The following is a 19780-nucleotide window of genomic DNA, read 5'->3' on the forward strand; positions in this document are numbered from 1 at the left end:
GAAGCTCAGAGCAACACAGCAGATCAGAAAGGAGGACAGCCAGAGACCTGGCTTAATGTAAAGTGCCCAGGTGGAAGACACCAGGGCCAAGGGGGAGAAGCAGGGCTTTGGAACAAAAAAGGGGATTTCCTCATTCATTCAGTCAATAATCCTATATTGAACGTCCACAATGTAGCTCTACAATGAGGACTCTATGAATTGGACCTTATGATCCAGCATGAATAATTGTACTGCAGATAAGCTGTTTGTGAAGTACCTAATTCCAGGAGGAAGGGAGAAGTACAATGGAAGGCTTCTGGGAAGAAATGACGTTTGAGTTGAGTCTGGAAAGTATGATTAATAGCCAGGTTTATGCTGTGGGTTGTAGATAGAGGGTACAAATGTGAACTTTATATGGATCTTTTTTTAATATTTTTTGTTATAGGTGAACATAATATCTTTATTTTTTTATATTTTTATGTGGTGCTGAGGATTGAACCCAGTGCCTCACACATGGTAGGTGAGCGCTTTACCTCTGAGCCACAACCCTAGCCCCTACATGGATCTTTAAACTCTGTGAGGGTGGGGATCATTTCCTACCAGTTTTTAAATCCCTAGTGCTTAGCATAATGCAGTTTAATTAATAGCTACTATATACATGTTTAGTAAATGTTTGAAAAGCAATGAAACTGACACTTTGTAGATTTTCAAGAGATCCTGGTATTCTTTTATTTTTAAAGGGTGGCCAGCTTGGAGATGAGAGTGAATCCTGGACTATATGCAGGCTCCATGCCTATTTAATATTAGAAGAATGGAGGGCTTCCCAAAGGAGTCACTTCGAAAAGGCAGCAGAGTTCAGGCAAATCAATAAGGAGTGTTACTTCAGGCTTGAGATAATTAAGGGTTACCTGCCCCCATATAGTATATTTTCCTGCATTTCAGCTTTTACATTCCTTAATTTAAGTTGGTCTCCAGTATTTCACAGGTATCATCCTTATTTGCAGAAAGGAGGCTGCAAGTTCACTGAAAGCAGGGAATGTCCCAGTACATCCTAGGAGTCTGGCAAGACCTGGGGACTATGCAGATCATGAAAGTGAACGCTGAACACTCTTTCTGACTGAGGCACTATGTTGAGGGATGGGAGTGCTGGTGATTGAACCCAGGTCCTTGAGCATGCTCCACCACTGAGCCACACCCAGCCATGCCAGGCTCTATTCTAAGCTCTTCACACACATATATAAACTCATTTGTTCCTTGCAAAAACCCAGGAAGTTGGTACTATTATTACGTTTTGGGGGGTACTGGGGATTGAACCCAGGGGCACTTTACCACTGAGCTATATAGCACCAGCCCTTTTTTATTTTGGAGATGAGGTCTTGCTAAGTTGCTTAGGGACTCACTAGGTTGCTAGGTTGGCCTTGAACTCATGATCCTTCTACCTCAGCCTCCAAGTCACTGGGATTATAGGAATGTTGCACCACCCTTGGCTTATTACTCCTACTTTATAGATGATGAAAGCAAGGCACTGAGAGGCTATACAACTTGGCCAAGTTCAAAGAGCTAAAAGAGAAGGAACTAGGATGCAGAACCAGGCTCTAGTCTGTGCTCTTGGTTATACTGTTTAACTTTTTGAAATCATGTTTCTCTTTCTAAAAAGTAGGGCTAATAGTAGCTTCTCATGGAATATGCTTGGCTAGCATATAATGGTCTCTCAGCTAATTTTAAAATGGTTGGGGACTCACTCAACTATTAATTTATGTTAGAGTCCCCTGTCTCCCACTTCATAGACCATTTCAAGCAGATAAGCTAGACTTCAGATTTCCTTTTCCAGAGATTTTGGTAGAAGATTTCGGTCTTTTGTAATGGCCTAGACCAGAAGAGCAAACTTGTGACCTAAGAAAAATTTGAATTAGCTGCCCACATACACCACAGACACAGAAAACAGAGCAGTGCTTTTCTAGGGGCTAGAAAAGGAAGGAAGGAGTTAAGTATAGTGGGCAAGGATGTGTGAAAATATTCTCTGGATGACAATAGTGGTTACCTAGCTGCAGTCAGTTAAACTTTTTTGGTGTTGGAACTATACACTAAAAAGAGTGAATTTGGGCTGGGGTTGAGGCTCAGTGGTAGAGCGCTTGCCTAGCATATGTGAGGCACTGGGTTCGATTCTTAACACCACATATAAATAAATGAATAAAATAAAGGCCCATCAATAGCTAAAAAAATACGAAGAGTGAATTTTACAGCATGTAAATTATAACTTAATAAACCTGACCAGGAAAAAAACTTGGGTCTTAGAATTAGTTTCACAGACCATCTGGATTCTTGACCTTGAGATCTGCCCAGCTTACAGCCCTCTTTCTTCCACTTGGCCCCAGCTACTGGTTGCTTAGGCCTTGACACACCACTCAGTTCTCATATTTTCAAAGCAAGAATATTTGAGGCTACTTTCCTCCCTGGTTTTGGCCAAATGGCAGCAACCACTGCTGAGTGGCTGGAGTTAGGCCTTTGGTGGTAGTGGGGGATGGTCATGGGTAAGGACAACTGTAGAAGGACTATGGGAAGAAGAGAGGCAAAATAATGAAGTGAGATGGGAGAAGAGAAAAGAAGTACTTGGTTTTATTGTTTCCCAGTAACTCTGGCAGAACCTGGGGGTTATACAGGCAGGGAATCCTCTCCACGGTAGACTGACATGAGCTTTTAGAGCAGCAGATGTGCTCCATTTTCTAGGGTTGGTTTTCCAGTTCCTTCATGAAGAGAGGATAATGAAATCTATCACAAGCTTTTTTTTTTTTTTTTTTTTTTTTTCACCTTCTTCTTCCCTTTTTGTGATGTTGGGAAATCAAACCCTGGGCCTTGCACATGCTAGGTAAGCACTTTACCACTGAGTTACATTCTTCAGCCCTTGTTTTTTGTTTTTGAGATGGTGGTCTTGCCATGTTGCCCAGGCTGATCTGGAGCTTCTAGGCTCAGCTGATCCTCCCACCTCAGCCTGCTGAGTAACTGGGACTATAAGCACATTACACCACACCTAGTTTAAGATTTACTTTTGAGTCAGGTATAGTGGCACTTGCCTATAATCCCAGCAACTGGAGAGGCTGAGGCAGCAGGACTGCAACCTTGAGGCCAGCTTTAGCAACTTAGCAAGACCCTGTTTCAAAATTAAAAAAAGGACAGGGGATATAGCTCAGTGGTAAAGTACCCTATGGGTTCAATCACCAGTACCAAAAAAAAAAAAAAAAACAAACCCCAAAACAAAATAAAAATTACTTTTGGTCTTGAGCCATATAGTGGATACAAGATTTGCTTAATTGGGCAAAGCAAGTACCCATGAAGCAGTCTTTTGCTGTCAATATCCAGGGAGACCTTTGGAGGGACGACATGTAAGATTGAGGTGGGTAGTGCAGTCCAGTTCCACCTGAAAGGCAGTTAGGAGGAAAACAGGCAGAAGAGCATCTCTACTTTCAGTAGCTCTGAGAAGCGCTCCCAACCCTAACTCCATGTTTCTCTGGGATGCTTTTCCTGACATTTCTACACCAATTATCTCCAAGCTCTTCACACTTGAGGGCAGTGGCCTTCAGTAAAGGCAGCCCCCTACAGCATGGAAACATCTCCACATTCGTTGTTAGAATCTCTACTAATAACTCAACTTCTGGTTGCTCAATGGTCCAGGTGTCCTCACCTTTTGGTTCCCTACTGGTCACTGAAACATCCTAGTTGCCCAGCCTAACTTTCTAAATGTTCCCCTTCATCTGTCTGCCCATCCATCTATCCATCCAATCTTCAGTTCAAGAAATATACACTGGGGCTGGGGATGTGGCTCAAGCGGTAGCGCGCTCGCCTAGCATGCATGCGGCCCGGGTTCGATCCTCAGCACCACATACAAAGGAAGATGTTGTGTCCGCTGAGAACTAAGAAAAAAATAAATAAATGTTGAAATTCTCTCTCTCTCTGTCCCCCTCTCACTCTCTCTTTAAAAAAAAAAAAAAAGAAATATACACTGAGATCTAATATGACGCCAGGCATCATTCTAGATGACTGGAAGCAGATAATAATCAAGTAAAAATAATTGGGGGGAGAATAGGGATTGAACCCAGGGGTGCATAACCACTGAACCACATCCCCAGCCCTTTGTATTTATTTAATTTTAAATCAGGGTCTTACTAAATTGCTTAGGACCTTACTAACTTGCTGAGGCTGGCTTTGAACTTGTGATCCTCCTGCCTGTCTCCCAAATTGATGAGATTATATACATGTGTCACCATGCCCAGCTCAGAGGCCTTAAGGTTAGGGGATCAAACCTAAGGCCTTCCTTATGGTACAGCAAGTGCTCTGCTACTTGGCTTCACTCCCAGCTTTATGGGTACTATTTTAAAGAGGTATTCAAGGAAGGGGAGATCTGCAAATAGGATTCATGCAATTATCTGAGGGAAATGTGTTCTGAGCACAGAGAATGACAATTCAGCTCCATCCAGGGCACAGGTGATCCGCAGAGATTGAAATGAAAGACAAAAAGTGAACATGCACTTTTTTCTTTCCTAAATATAATAAGCATATAAAATTTATTATAAACTGAGCTGGTGTTTTTAAAATGTTTCTGCCATTCACAGAAATGTATTTTATATTGCCATTTTCTGTGTACATGAGTAAGTTTCACACACAGCCTAACTTTATTACATATTATATACTCTATTTTACATTCTCTTGCAATTAAAAAAAATCTGGTTATAAATTCATTTTATGACCTAGTAGTCTGCAATCTGGGTTTAAACTAGGTTGAGCATGTTCAGACTCTGGCAAAAACCTTCCCTCTCCTGGGTTTACCACAGTCCTAACAGGTTGTGTGTTGTCTTCAGAAGTCAATTGCAGTGGGAGAGCACGTGTGCATTTAAGTTTGTGTGTACCAGGTGATACTCCAAGGTGACAACCCATACTAGACATCTTCTATTCTTCCTTTGAGTGCAGTTCCCTCAAGCTTAAAACTGGAGGGTTATTTCAGCATTAGAACATCAATCTGCAGTACCTACAATCAGAATGCCATCTTTATACATCGTGGGAAATTCTGGCTCGTAAAGGCAAAAGGAAATTGCATGGAACTCTCCTTTAAGAGCTTTTAGGAATAACCCTACAGATACACACCTACTCATGTACATATTATACATACATTTCTTTGTTAGGGGTGGGGAGTGGGAAACTGTTCCATTAACTATTTTTGTTTCAGCTGCAATTCCTGGGGCACATTTTTGAGCTGTGTAGTGCTGATGTGAATCTCACCTATGGAACTGAGACGAGAGTTGGGGAACTGTCCATAAGTTACCATTGAATGACATCTTTTGCCTGGTGTGCTTGCTTTGACTGCAGGTCCACACCTGTGGTCTGCCCTATGCTCTGCCTGACCTTTACATTGTATGAAAATGTGATCTTCCAGTCCTCTTCACCCACGAAGAATCATTGTGATTCACCCTAACTGGGCTTTCCTGAGAAGCCTCCACAATGAATAATATGTGGGTACTTGACTTTAATAAGTATCCAAGGTCTGTTGGGAGTTAATCAGAGTACAGGCATGGAAGAGATATTGTGGTTTAAACAGCTGAGAGTATGAAATCTAAGGTCAAGGGCCAAGGGAGGGAGAAAAAAGAAGATGGAAGAATAAGATACAGTGGTACACTTAATTAGTTCAGAATAAGGATAGGTCAGAAATGGGCCTGTGGTACTTTTCTCCCTTGAAAGCAGTGTTATAGGAGCCAGTAAGACGACATCTTTTTTTTTTTTTTTTTTAATGTTTAGTTGTAGGTGGACACAATACCTTTATTTTGCTTATTTAACTTTTTTTTTTTTTTAATAGGATGCTGGAGATTGAACCCAGTGTCTCATGTGTGCTAGGCAAACACTCTACCACGGAGTCACAACCCCAGCCCAAGAAGACACTTTTGGTATGAACTAGGATTTATCCTTAAGTCTAACAGCAGGAGAGAATACCAGCAGTCATTCCAGAAAAAGCATCAGATTTCAGTATCTGCAGACTAGGCTGGGCAGAGCTCAGGGGAAAAAAAATCACTGTGCTGAGCAGCCTGGGGAGTTTCAATCTTTGTGTCTAATTCTTGGTTGCTGCATGATAGAGCTCTAAGCAACACATTATGCATGACTGAAACCTTGTTATGGCTTGGAAAGTCAACAAATTTAACTGATTTCCACCTGCTGTGGCAATTAGTTCTCTTTTCTTCTTACAATTCCAAGTATCGTTATTACATTTAAATTGTTTGATGGATGTTGAAGATTTAACTGCAGTAAATTCACATCACACTAAGATGTCACATGTTCTGAAAGAGTGGGGCTCAGAACATTAAATGTTGTCATTCTGCTGACCCTCAGAGTATGTTACTGTAGTCAGGTATGTTTTTCAAAAGTTGGTGATGGGTTTTTCCCCTTTGTTTAAGTAGTTAATAACAAATTCTGGCTATTAGAATTTGTGAAGAATTAGCTGGGCACAGTGGGTCATGCCTGTAATCCCAGCAGTCTGAGAGGCTGAGACAGGAGGATTCAAAGTTCGAGGCCAAACTCAGTAACTTAGTGAGACCCTGTCTTAAATAAATAAATAAATGAAAGGGCTGGGGATGTAGCTCAGTGGTTAAGTGCCCCTGGATTCAATTCCTGGTACCAAAAAAAGAAAAAAAAAAAGAGTTTTTTCAAGATTACAGTTAAAACACTAGATAAATCATTAAGTACAACCATTTCTTCCTAAAATTTCAACTGTAAAACCAACCCAATAATTGAGTTCAGGGGTAGGTTTTTTTTTTTTTTTTAATTTTTTAGTTGTCAATGGACCTTTATTTATTTATATGTGGTGCTGAGAATCGAACCCAGTGTCTCACACATGCTAGGCAAGCACTCTGCCACTGAGCCACAACCCCAGTCCTCAGGGTAGTTTTAAAAACATTTGAGCTAATGAACTGTTATGAGCTGCATGATAGAGGGCTAAAGCAACACATTATGCATACTTAATACTGCAGTATAAACTAATTCATACACATGTGGACGAAATATAAATATCTTATACAAAGTTTTTTTTGGGCAACAGACAAATATCTGAAATATATAGCTAAGATTACTAAGAATGAGAGGATAACTATCTCACACCCAACATCCCAGTAAGCAATTTTACATTGTGTCTCTGCACGACTCATTCAGTCCACTGTTTACTAAACCACATTACTTTAAAAGTACACTTTGTGGGGCTGGGGATGTGGCTCAAGCGGTAGCGCGCTCACCTGGCATGCGTGTGGCCCGAGTTCGATCCCCAGCACCACATAAACAAAGATGTTGTGTCCGCCGAGAACTAAAAAAAAAATAAATATTAAAAATTCTCTCTCTCTCTCTCCTCTCTCTTTAAAAAAAAAAAAAAAAAAAAAAAGTACACTTTGTTATACTTACAGCATAATGATCACTCTTCAACAATCATACTGACAAAGTGGTATTACTATTATGGTCTATAAGTTACTAAAACACATTTCATTTGTACTTATTTTTTTAAATAGTTTTACCTTTTTTTGATGTGGTACTGGGGATTGAACCCAGGGCTTCACACATGCTAGATAAGCACTGTACAACTGAGCTACAACCCCAGCCTCATTTCTACTTAAAAAAAAAAAAAAAAATTAGAGCACAAACAAGCTCAAGATTCAATCCAAAGGATTAGGAAACCTAACTAAATTAGTAGACAACTCAGAGAACAAGCCATCTCAGGAAAATGTTGGATCTCATGGAAACATGGTTTGGTATAGCTGTGGGTGAAGTAAGAATGAAGTTGTTTCTCAAACATGAGGCTTCATTTGTAATCAGATACTGGAAAACTTAAATGAAAGCTCTTTTTTCAACCTTGAACACTTATTTCTTATCAGATACAAACATGAAAAAGGATATGAGGAAGACCCCCAAGATAATCAGTGTGAAAATTCTCCTTCATAAGTAACCAGCTACTTGAAATTGTGATGACAAGGGGAATCCCAGTGAGTGGACTGCTTATACCTTTCTGAGTAGAAACAATTTTTGTCTATCACTGGAGGCAATTCCAACTTGGAAAATAACATGACAGTTCTGAGATTCATATTTTATTTACAAGTCAATGAAAAATGTCCTCTGTAAATTCTAATTTAGGATATGAAAAGCAATATAAAGACACCGTTGCTGGCTCCACAGTGACGTGTGTGAAAGGAGTCCATGCCACTATTTATTTAAACAATGATTCTGTTATTTAAAACAAAGAAAAAAACAAAAACAAAATCCCACATGATTTCTTCATGTTGCATGTGAAAGAATGAAAAATAAAGCTGACTTTTCAAAACTCTACAGTCTGTTCAAATGTATCAAGTGATCAAGATGTCACTTTCATTCAGTGACAGTCCCTACTCTCCAAAGCATAGCCTCTGAGCAATGACTTAATATTCATCAAGAGTATCTGCTCGAGGAATGGATAGACCCCGATCTTTAAGAGCTTGAACTTTCAGCTTCTCTGCTTCTAGCTTGGTCTGCTGTTCCACCCTCTGTTCTTCTAAGATTTCTTCAATAGACACTTGCTGGAGGGGTGTATCACTCTCCTTTTCCAAGTCCTGCAAAAGAGGCAGGTTTGAAAAACTTCCCTTAAAGACAGAATAAAGAACCTTACAGATCTAAAGCAAATGGATTTGATTCCTATGGCAGATTACTTTTCATTACTGTGACATGGCTGAAATATCCTTCTAGTACAGAAAGAAACAAAAAAGGCTGATAACATTACTACAGAATATATAACCAGAACATGGTAACAGATCAGTATCGGTGTATATAGCAAAGTTTTAAGTTAGCCAAAATCCCATATTAGTCAGGATTAACTTCATTTATTAAAGAATTAACTTTTCTTTTTTGCAGTACTAGGGACTGAACTAAGTGAGTACTCTACCACTGAGCTACATCACCTTCCTATTTTATTTCTGGTACTGGGGATTGAACCTAGGGGTGTTTTACCACCAAGCTACTTCCCTCCAGAATCAGAGTCTCATAAAGTTGCTGAGGCTGGCCCCAAACTTATGACCCTCCTACCTCAGATTCCCAAGTTGCTTGGATTGCAGGTGTACACCACTATATCCAGTCCCTTTTTGAGACAGGGTCTTGCTAAGATGTCCAGGCTGATTTCGAACTTGCAATCCTCCTGCCTCAGCTTCCCAGCTGCTGGGATTGCAGGTGTGTGCCACTGTGCCTGGAAACTTTTCTTTAAAACAAAATTATTTGGGCTGCTTATAAACAGCTATCTCTTCAACTGTACAGAATCCAAGAAAGTTACTAAGGCCAAAATGGCTTTATTTATTTTTTGTGGTGCAAGGGATAGAATCCAGAGTCTATCACATTCCCAGCCCAAGAGGCTTTACATTGTATTTTTCATTTCCAAAGTCAGCTTAATTAGGTGGAGGTTGTTGCTCAGTAAAAAGTATAGAATGCTGGGTATGGTGGTATGCATCTACAATCCCAGAGACCTGGGAGGCTGAGGTAGGAGGATCACAAGTTCAAGGCCAGCCTCAGCAATTTACTGAGACCCTGTCTCAAAAACTAAAAAGATCTGGGGACATAGTTCAGTGGTAAAACACCTCTGGGTTCATCCCAGTATCCCTTGCCAAAAAAAAAGTAGAGAACATTGATTCAAGTCAGCACCACCCTTCTCACTTTTATTTTTCTTTTTTGGTATTGTAGATCAAACCTAGGAGCATTTAAACACTGAGCTACATCTTCAGCCCTTTTAAATTTTTTTATTCTGAGACAGGGTCTTACCTTGTGATTCTCCTGCCTCAATAGCCTAAGTAGCTGTTATGGGTCTGCACCAGTGACCCTGGTTTCCCACTCTTCTTTATAAGTAATAAATGGTTCTTCCTTTAGGAGTTTCTAAATTATAATACAAAGGACCAAGAAAGTATGTAGGTCGGTGGCAGAGCACTTGCCTAGCATGTATAAGGCACTGGGTTTGATTTCTAGCACCACAAAAAGAAAAAAAGAAAAAGAAAAAAATACAACACAAGACTCTTTCCTCTTTTATGACAAGTCTATAGAATACTTTAGAATTACTGAATTACTAAATTATTATGAATTATTAATTGCTGAATTACTAAACCAGGTTGGTCCCAATGTATTTCTTTACTATTTTAATTTTAAAATACTTTGCTTAATAGAAAAAATATTTTTCCTTATTTCAAAAATAATTCCTCATTGTAGGAAATTTAAAAAATAGGCAGAGAAGCAGAAAAAAATTTAAAAATTACCCATACTTCCAGTATGAAGGGTTAATACTTTGGTGAATATCCTTAAAAAAAAAAATTATTTATTTTCCTTTAGGGATTGAGCCCAGGGACATTTAACCACTGAGCCACACCCAGGCCCCCTCCCCTACTATTTTTTTGTAGTCAGGGTCTCACTAAGTTGTTTAAAGTCTGGCTAAATTGCTAAGGCTGGCTTTGAACTACTTGTGATCTTTCTGCCTCAGACTCGGAAAGTTGCTGGGATTATAGGCGTGTGCCATAGCATCTGTATTTTAGAAGATGAAAACACACACACACACACACACACACAAAATAATGCAAATATTGACTTTTTTCATTGAATATAGCATGTTTTATATTTTTATTTTTGAATATCTTATAAATATTTGATACACAATTTCAAAATGTAGAAGAACTTTGCTACAAATGTATCTCACTGTGAATAGTGAATTAGAATTAACATACAGGGATTACTGTGTTTATAACATGGAAAGCCTACACAAAGCACTCATTTCGCATTTATTTTCCTCTATCACTCTCAATGATAAGGTTTAGGAAGGCACTGACACATACACAAACTCCATAGCTGTTCTAGTGTGGATACAAGTTAACTGTCACATCTGCCAAGGTCTTAAAGCTCACAGGCAATAATACTGTCAGAGCACTTTCACCAGAGAAGTTAGGGTAAGTCACATACATATAAGCCACTGGTGCCCTGGGTCAAAGTTAATGGCACCCAACAAAATATATATTATCAATTATACCTTTCCTCACAATCTGTGGGTAGCAACTGGAGGGCAGTGTTCTTGGCATACAGCCTCTTGAGGTTTTCAATGTCATTCATGTGGTTAAGAAGCTGCTGCTTCCCAATAATCAGTTTTATTACTTAAGGCTGTGTGCGGCATCATCCTTGAGGCAAAATCCAGGGACTTCTTAAGCAATGTAATGTTTATAGAATCTAAATGGTTTCTGGAAATGAGTTTCCTTGGAGCTGGAAATTTCTTTTTCTTTCTTTTTTTTTTTTTAATATTTTATTATTTTTTAGTTCTCGGCGGACACAACATCTTTGTTTGTATGTGGTGCTGAGGATCGAATCCGGGCCGCACGCATGCCAGGCGAGCGCGCTACCGCTTGAGCCACATCCATAGCCCTGGAAATTTCTTTAAACTGATTGTTGATTTATATAATTATGTAAGCATTCCTCAACCATGTTTCTCTAGTGGTTAGTGTAAAACTTCTCAATCCAAACCATAACATGTTAAAAAAAAAAAAAAAAACTCTTCCCTACAAAATGGATCCTAGGGAACAATGAATCTTCAAGTACATTTCTGGCTTGTTTTCAAATATATATACATCTACCACAGACACATTTTTGTACCAACATAACTGGTACGGAAAGTGTGTCTATAGTGCTAAACACTATAAAACTGAAGCAGAGTATGTGTAAATATTTTAAATTAAAGTCTTTCTCTCTGGTGTCAAAGTAATACCTTTCCTCTATAACTGGGTGTAGTGGCTCATGATGGTAATTTCAGTGACTCAAGAGGCTGAGACAGGAGGACCATAAGTTCCAGGCTAGTATGGGCAATTTAGGAAGACCTTGTCTCAAAATTAAAACAAACAGAGAAACTGGGCCAGGAGTGGTAGCACATGCTTGTAATCCCAGTGGCTGGGGAGTCTGAGGCAGGAGGATCACAAGTTGAAAACTAACCTCAGCAACTTAGTGAGGCCCTAAGTTAGAGAGACTCTATCTCTAAATAAAATATTTTAAAAGGGCTGGAGATGAGGCTAAGTGGTTAAGAGCCCCTGGGTTCAATCCCTAGTACCAAAAACAAAAAAACAACAACAAAAAAACAAAACAACCCCCATGCCAATGTAATTCAGTGGTAAAGCATTCTTAGTCCCTCCCAACTCCCACCCCAATCACCCTCAATCCTACCTATCTAATATAGCTCTTCTAATATACTAGCAGACTACTTTATAGTTCTTTACTAGACCCCCTCTCCTGGAGTACTAGGTGCTTTATTTCAACCTGTACATAAAATATGGTGATCATTTCTGTTGCTTAAACATGCCAGGAATGATAAACCAAACCACATATGCCAACCACAAAAATAATTCATAAGTAAGAAAAAAGGCATTTTAAACATTTTACTGCAGCACTTGGGCAGTACTGATAGTTTTGATTAGTTATTTCTAGCTATTTCCACCGTATCTCTGAACCAATCTGATTGACCCTGGCAAAATTCTCTCTCAAATGATCAATTGCTAAAAATTAGCTCTGAACCAAACCACTCTACTCAAAAGACTTCTGTAAACTGAATTAAGATGTGGCTAGGTATTGGGAAACTTTATTGAATAAAACAAAATAAAAATGGAAAAAATAAACACCAATGTCTTTGGTAAAGAACAGAAAACAGGGCTGGTTACCAGACTTTAATTTCTTTTTCCTTTTCTTTTTTTTTTTTCTTTTCTTTTTTTTTTTTGTGGTGCTGGGAATCAAATCCAGGGTCTTACACATAATAGGCAAACTCAACCACTGGGCTGTACCCCTAGCTCAACTAGTCTTGTAGGGACCCTGATTTTCTTACAAAATCTAATAATCAAAATCAGCAAGACTTAACTTGATAAAAGGTTTTAAGAAGATATTAAAAAAAAAAGGGTCCAAGTACTTTTCACACGCACACAATTTTTGCAGTACTGGGGATTGAACCCACGGGTGTTGTACCACTGAACTACATCCCCAGTACCACCCTCCTCTTTATTTATTAATTTTTGGTAACAGGGATTGAACCCAGGGGTGTTTTACAACTAAGCCAAATCACCAGCCCATTTATTTGGGTTGAGGGGTGTACCAGATTGAACCCAGTGGCACTCAACCACTGAGTCACATCCTCAGCCTTATTTTGTATTTTATTTAGAGACAGGATCTCACTGACTTGCTTAAGTGCCTCTCTTTTGATGAGGCTGGCTTTGAACTTACAATCTCCCTGCCTCAGCCTCCCAAGCCGCTGGGATCGCAGGCAAGCACCACCACACCTGACTCTGGTTTTTGAGACAAGGTCTCACTAAGTTGTTGAGGCTGCACTCAAACTTGTGATCCTCTTGCCTCAGCCTCCAGAGAAGCTGGCATGACAGGTATGCAACACCATGCCTGGCTAAACAGTTTTATATTTATAAAAAAGTTTTCCAATAGTATAAATACACACAGATCCACAGCAATATCACTTTGGAAAATTAACTTTTTGTTATTGGTATTTTTCACACTGGGGATTAAACCCAGGGGTGCTTTACCATTGAACCACACCTCTGGCCCTTTTTAAAAATTTTTTATTTTGAGACAGATCTTGCCTTTGCTGAGGCTGGTCACTAACTTGCAATGGTCCTGCTTCAGCCTCCCAAGTCCTTGGGATTACAGGCATGTGCCACTGCACCCAGCTGATTTAACTTTTCACTTTCCAATTGTTCTTTCTGGCACAGGTACTTCCTTCCTGGCTGTGATCCAAGGATCACAGCTGAGCTCCATTTTCAGGATAGACAAAGGAAGGGCTTTTCCTACAGCCTTTTTTTCTCTTTCCCCCTTGAAAAATATGGACAATGTTATATATGCAATGTGTTCTTCCCTCAAACTCTGCTAATTAATTTTTGTTATGGAAAACCACTTTAATCAATTAAATGACTGCAAAATATTCTAACATAGGTAACCTATAAACCAACAACATTCATCGAAAGTGTTTTTGATTTTCTGCTATTAGATATACACAGAAATTCTATATTAACAAACATATTTATATAGGACAATATATTCTTTAAAAAATTTTATTTATTTATTTTAGTTATTGATGGACCTTTACATGTGGTACTGAGAATTGAATCCAGTGCCTCACACATTCGAGGCAAGTGGTCTACCACTGAGCCACAACACCAGTCCAGAGCAATATTTTTATATCAGGTAAAATCACTGATATTTTGTTCATGGGATCAAAATATTTAAATACCCAAAGGCACTGAAACAAAGTTAATTTTTCTGGGTAGCTTTCCTAATTTGGTTGGTGCCTGTGATAAACAAACTCAGTGTTATGTGAAAAATATTTTTTTCCTCTTGAAAAGACAAAAGAAACCTAACTAGTATGAATATCAAGATCCATAGTAGCTTAACAGTTTTCACTTACTATTTCTCCTAGTAGGACCACATTTTCTCCTCTGACCACAAAAATTCCTCGAGGAATATCACCGTATTTTTTGCCCACATGAATACGCTCCACAGTCTGATGTAGCACTAAGTTAGCTATAAGTGTATAGGAAAAAAACAAAGATATTTAGTACACATGATTGGATATAGGTCCATAACTCAACTACTCAGTGATTTTGAGTAGAAAAGATTCAGCTAAACATGATTTCCAAACTTTTTAATTCTAGGAAGAACAAAAATTTCAAATAATCTTCTCTTTCACTGAGAAGAATTTAAACAATTGCAAATAGATTAGTTGGGATTATGTTGCACTAATCCATGAATGGCAGCAGAAATAAGTTATGAAAAATAAATTCCTTTAATGGTTAACTGCTTGTATCAACACAGCTATGAAAAAATAAGTGAGCCAGGTATGGTGGTACATGCCTATAATCCCAGCAATTTGGGAGGCTGAGGGAGGAGGATTACAAGTTCTAGGCTAGCCTCAGCAACTTAGTGAGATACTGTCTCAAAATAAAAATAAAAAAAAAAAAAAGAAAGAAAGAGAAAGAAAGTAAGGAAGAGAAAATATAGTACATTTATAAAGGCATAAATTGGCGTGAACATACTTGATATACAGAGATATGAAAAATTGTGCCCTAAATGTGTAATAATAATTGTAATGCTTTCCACTGCTATTGTGTCTTTTTTTTAAAAAAAAAGAAATTTGGAAAACTCGAATAATGGTAACAATCATTCAGATTAAAACCTTAGGTTTTGAAATGAGACAGTGTTTCTTTGTGGTGTGGATATGTGTATATGATGCCTTACTGAAGATTTAACTTTGTTTCAGTACTTAGGATTCATTTAAACCAATGCAGGTATCCATAAATTATGATATAGCAAAAAACTATTTTTCACCTTGGGAGAAAATTATAGTTGGTAATTCAAGAGTAAACTCAATATTCACTACTTATCCTTAAAGTACTCTGATTAGTTATTTTTCTTCTTTGAAGTAGTAATATTTGTCACATTTGAAGCAAAGCAGAAATCTACGTTCATACATTTTTCTTTAGAATCTCACTGTGTGGCCCAGACTGGCTTTGAACTCCTGGGCCCAAGTGATTCTCCTGCATCAGTCTCCCAAATGGCTGGGACTAAAGGTGTGTGCCACCATGCCCAGGTATTCATTCTTTTCTTTCTTTCCCTTTGTTCCCCCCACCTCTTTCTTTCTTTATTTCTAGTACTGGGATTGAACCCAGAGGTGCTTAGCCATTGAGCCACATCCCCAGTCCTTTTTATGTTATTTAGAGACAGGGTCTTACTGAGTTGCTAAGGACCTCACTAAGTTGCGAAGGCTGACTTTGAACTCACGATCCTCTTGCCCCAGACTCCTGAGCTGCTGGGATTACAAGCATGTGCCACTGTGCCTGGCCAGCCTCCATACCTTCTAGAATTTTTTTTTTTTTTTTTTTTTTTTTGGCACACTGAGGATTGACTCAGGGCCTCACACATGCCAGGCAAAAGCTCTGCCACTGATCTATACTCTTTATCCCTTTGGTTTAACAAAAGTTGATGTGAACTGAAGTTTCTTGAAATGGAAGGAAACACATATCTCTTATTTTAGAAAAATGCAGTCTGTAAAACAAAGATTGAGAATCTTGAGTCTAATGTATGAAAATTGGGGAGAAAGCATTCAAAATCTTCACGGAATGCTTTCTCCCCAATTTTCATTGGACAAGGAGAGAATACTTTCAGTGCAGGAAGTGCTTTGAAGAGAGTGGCACCCAAGCCAATGTACAAATGAGCAGCCTTTTCAGTGAACTGAGTTTATTTCTATCATTTGGCTCCCTCTAATGGGGGAAATAAAAAAAAAAAGTCCAAAATACTACTGTGAAAACCAGTTGCAGGTATATATGCTTGTAAATATACAAGCATTTGAATCACCTAATCATACTTACTTAAAACAGTTCCAATATGCCAGACACATATGAAAAAGTTGCAGAGAAATAAAGTTCAACATAAAATAACACCAAAAATGCAATAGGTGGTTGTTATTATACAGAGAATTAAAGGAGTCCATAATCAATACATACCAAATTGATCAATGCTTCTTAAAAAGCCTATAAGTGTCCTTCCATCTCGAAGCAGAACCAAGTGCTTTTCTGGAGAGAGGGAAAAGGATCTTTAAAATGAAAGATGTCAGCTTCAGTGAGTTTATATGATAATAAGGAAAATAAAGTTAATAGCAGTTTAAGTATACTACTTCCTCTTTAATGGACTTAAGATGGAATTCACTGGGAAAAAACAGAGGGATGGCCAGGACAGCCTAGGACTTAAATTTGAAGATTGGTGGTAAAAAGAGAAACACAGTAGTGGCAAAAGAGGTAAAAACGTGCAGCGTATGGAGCCAGGAAGCCTAACTGGCTTCATACCCTGATGTTTGGCCCTTAAACCTTCACACTGTTATTTCAGTTTCTGTCTGTAAATTGAAAAATTTAGAAAGGTTTTCAATAAATACAATGCCTTGGGTTGGGGGGATAGCTTAGTAATAGAGCAAGCACTAAGTATATGGGAGGCCCTGGGTTAAATCCGTAGCACCAAAACAAAAGCAAAAGCAACACCTCAGATATTTACAATGAGGACCTAATAAGCTACAGCATAATTCAATATTTATTAAGCAATACAAGCTATTCTGGGGTCTGAACACCAACCTTATGAATTAATATTCATTGTAAGGGAACATAGATAAAAGATAACAAAATTTCAGCCATTCATTTCTTTAATGCCATGCATAAAATACTTTGTAGATGCAGAAAAGAGGGGCAGTGATTTTTGCCTTGAAGGAACTTGTCTTATTCCTTGGACTGTTCTTGCTGTAATCAAGCAAATTGTAATTATATGAGATTTCAGAGAAAATATCATTTACCTAGAGGAGGTATTCAAGTTGGATCTTGAAAGGTAAGTAATTTTTGGTCATGGGAAAGGAAAGAGGGAAGGGGAGAGAAAACTGTAAATTAAGCAAAAGGGACAAAAGGACTATATACCCCTATTATTGGCTAAAGGCTGAGGATGTGAAGGGAAAGAGCAGTAGTTAAAGTCAGAATAGTATAGTATTAGGGGCAGGCTTAAATTTGGATTTGAAATCGGACGTGGTGGAACATGCCTGTAATCCCAGCAGCTTGGGAAGCTGAGGCAGGAGGATTGTGAGTTCAAAACCGGCCTCAGCAATGGCAAGCTGCTAAGCAACTCAATGAGACTCTGTCTCTAAATAAAATACAAAATAGGGCTGGGGATGTGGCTCTGTGGTTGAGTGTCCCTAAGTTCAATCTCCAGTACCCCCCCCATTTCGATTTGACTTCATAAGAAACACAAAAACACTGAAGACTAACAGAAAAGCAAGAGAAGTTATAAAGCTAATGCCTATCTGGGAGATCTCTTAAGATTTCGAGAAAGAAGAAGTCCAAATATGCTACTCAGATCATCTCTTCTGGGGAATAGTAAACAGCAGAAGAGACGAAAAAATTTGCAAAAACCAGAGTTAGAGAAACCAAGAGAACAGAATTAAGAATTCAGTGATGATAGTATCACAATGCTGCTGGAGAGAACTCAGAGGAGAGCCTTAGAATGATTACTTAGGAAGTAGTTTCAATAGTGTGTTGATAGCAAAAAATTAAGATTGCAGAGGTAAAAGAAGGTGGTCAGGAAGTAGAGTTAAACGGAGACGATTCAAGATACCGATAAAGAGATGGAAGTTTGATGGAGAGATAAATCTGAGGAAATATTTGAGATGGACAGACAATAACATATATAAAGGAAAGGATGCGGCAAGGACAAAGAGGCAGAAGACATGAAAGAAAACGTATAATGTAAGAAGATTCCAAAAGCAGTGGAAGGAAACAGTAATAACAGAAAGGGAGGAATACTTCCTACTCAAATGAGAGAATGGGTGAAAATACAAAAAGACTATGGGGAGGAGGAGAGGGTATATTCTGGGGTGGTGATGTAAAGTCTGTATATCAAGTGGTTTCAAACTTTTTAAGAGGGTCCTGAAATCTACAGAGGCACAGATTAGAAAGCTTGAAAACAAAACATAATTTTTATGAAAATGGAAGGGTGTGTTAGTGGTTTCAATAATTCATATATACAAGAAGAGGTGAAGGCAAAAGGGAAGAGCATCCTCAAGCCAGTAAAATAGAATATTTCATTACACCTTACAGGCAGACTACTTACAGAGTAATGTTTATATACATATTTGGTTCAATTTATACTACATTTCCTTTCATTAGCAAAATTAGTAATTTGGGTTTAAAAAACGATCTCAGATAACCATAAAATGAGAATGTAATCAAACAATCTAATTTTTATACTCGCACAGTAAATACAGAGATCACTGTAACTTGTTGAAAATGTGTAAATCATTTTGCAGCAATTACAAGTTAATGGGGCAGATAATATGATTAAAATGATAAAAATGTTACTTCTTGAAGAATAATGCACAGAAAAAAATTTTGATAAAGACAGGTTGTCTGGCAGTGGTCTCTACTAACATAACCTGAAAATGCTAATGACCCTCATAGTAAAAGAATATTGCAAATGGCTACAGAACAGAAAGCCTACATTTACTGCTAATTTAAACCGACTGCTGTTGTCTTAATATTTTCATTTTTTGATGCATCCTTCCTCTAAATATTCTCATTTACCCACTAGTAACAACCTGGTACTTAGAGAAATTACCGCGGGAAACAGTGGATGCGGGACAAGTCGGCTGGGCCACTTTGGTACTCGGGCCTACGCTGCCACGACCCTCGGAACTAAAAATAAATTCAACAGTTTGCGGCTCACCAGCCCTAGGTCTGGTGAAGGTTGCGAGGGGCAGAACTGAGGTAGCAGGCAAGGAGGTGGCAAGCGGTGGGGTCCCGTGGCTGTGGAGAATTTCAAGGCAGAACACTCAGAAATGAGCTCAAAACAAACTGCCCCCAGCTCTGGACTCATTCTACAAATTCCCTCCAAAGAGGGCCGTGTTCCGGAGAGAAAAGGTCTCACTCCAGGCTTCACCGGGAGGAAATGAGCTACTCACTGTCGATGTCCTCGATGAGGCTGGCGGTGCCGGGCATATAGTTCATTTTGAGCTGAGATGAGGCTATAATGTACAGCGGCGATAGGCCAGCGTGTCCAATAACTCTTTTTTCCCACCGCAGTCGCCGCCTCGGCGGGACCGGGACAGGAAAGTCTCTTTCCAGACCACCACTTCTGCCCCGGCTTTCAGCCGCCGGGGTCTGCCGGAAGCACCTTCATATTACCCCACCCACTTCCGGTATCACGTGCCTGCCCCCCGGAAGAGGTGGGGCAG

General features: G+C 39.0%; 2 protein-coding genes across 3 annotated transcripts in view; one reads left to right on the forward strand and one right to left on the reverse strand.

Moving 5' to 3' along the window:
• Window positions 1–8256, forward strand: part of Ash2l (ASH2 like, histone lysine methyltransferase complex subunit) — a 50890-nt gene extending 42634 nt beyond the window's left edge. The window contains exons 17-18 of one of the 2 annotated variants that reach the window (XR_013430434.1): window positions 5822–5909; window positions 7875–8256. Coding sequence is in view for 1 of the 2 variants with exons in the window: in XM_078031210.1 (XP_077887336.1) it covers window positions 5822–5836 (15 nt within the window). In the remaining variant the exon portion in view is untranslated. Of the gene's footprint in view, window positions 1–5821 lie in introns of both variants that reach the window. The other variant, XM_078031210.1, reaches the window with a different exon arrangement.
• Window positions 8069–19720, reverse strand: Lsm1 (LSM1 homolog, mRNA degradation associated). Its single transcript, XM_078031215.1, has 4 exons — window positions 19508–19720; window positions 16524–16592; window positions 14429–14544; window positions 8069–8582 (listed from the first exon to the last, which is right to left on the reverse strand). Exons 1-4 carry the CDS (start codon window positions 19551–19553, stop codon window positions 8412–8414), a joined length of 402 nt encoding a protein of 133 aa, XP_077887341.1. The 5' UTR covers window positions 19554–19720; the 3' UTR covers window positions 8069–8411.
• Between the last annotated feature and the right edge of the window lie 60 nt (window positions 19721–19780).

Source organism: Ictidomys tridecemlineatus, chromosome 14, assembly GCF_052094955.1.
Source record: "Ictidomys tridecemlineatus isolate mIctTri1 chromosome 14, mIctTri1.hap1, whole genome shotgun sequence".
NCBI classification, from domain to species: domain Eukaryota; kingdom Metazoa; phylum Chordata; class Mammalia; order Rodentia; family Sciuridae; genus Ictidomys; species Ictidomys tridecemlineatus.

What these genes read in the sequence shown, in the direction of transcription:
- Lsm1 (XM_078031215.1), bottom strand. Translation starts at nt 19,553, where the DNA reads ATGAACTATATGCCCGGCACCGCCAGCCTCATCGAGGACATCGACA. An exon ending in AAGAAGCATTGATCAATTTG is followed by an intron (nt 14,545 to 16,523) that starts GTATGTATTGAT and finishes ATACACTTATAG; the next exon opens with CTAACTTAGTGCTACATCAG. An exon ending in TGGTCCTACTAGGAGAAATA is followed by an intron (nt 8,583 to 14,428) that starts GTAAGTGAAAAC and finishes CCTCTTTTGCAG; the next exon opens with GACTTGGAAAAGGAGAGTGA.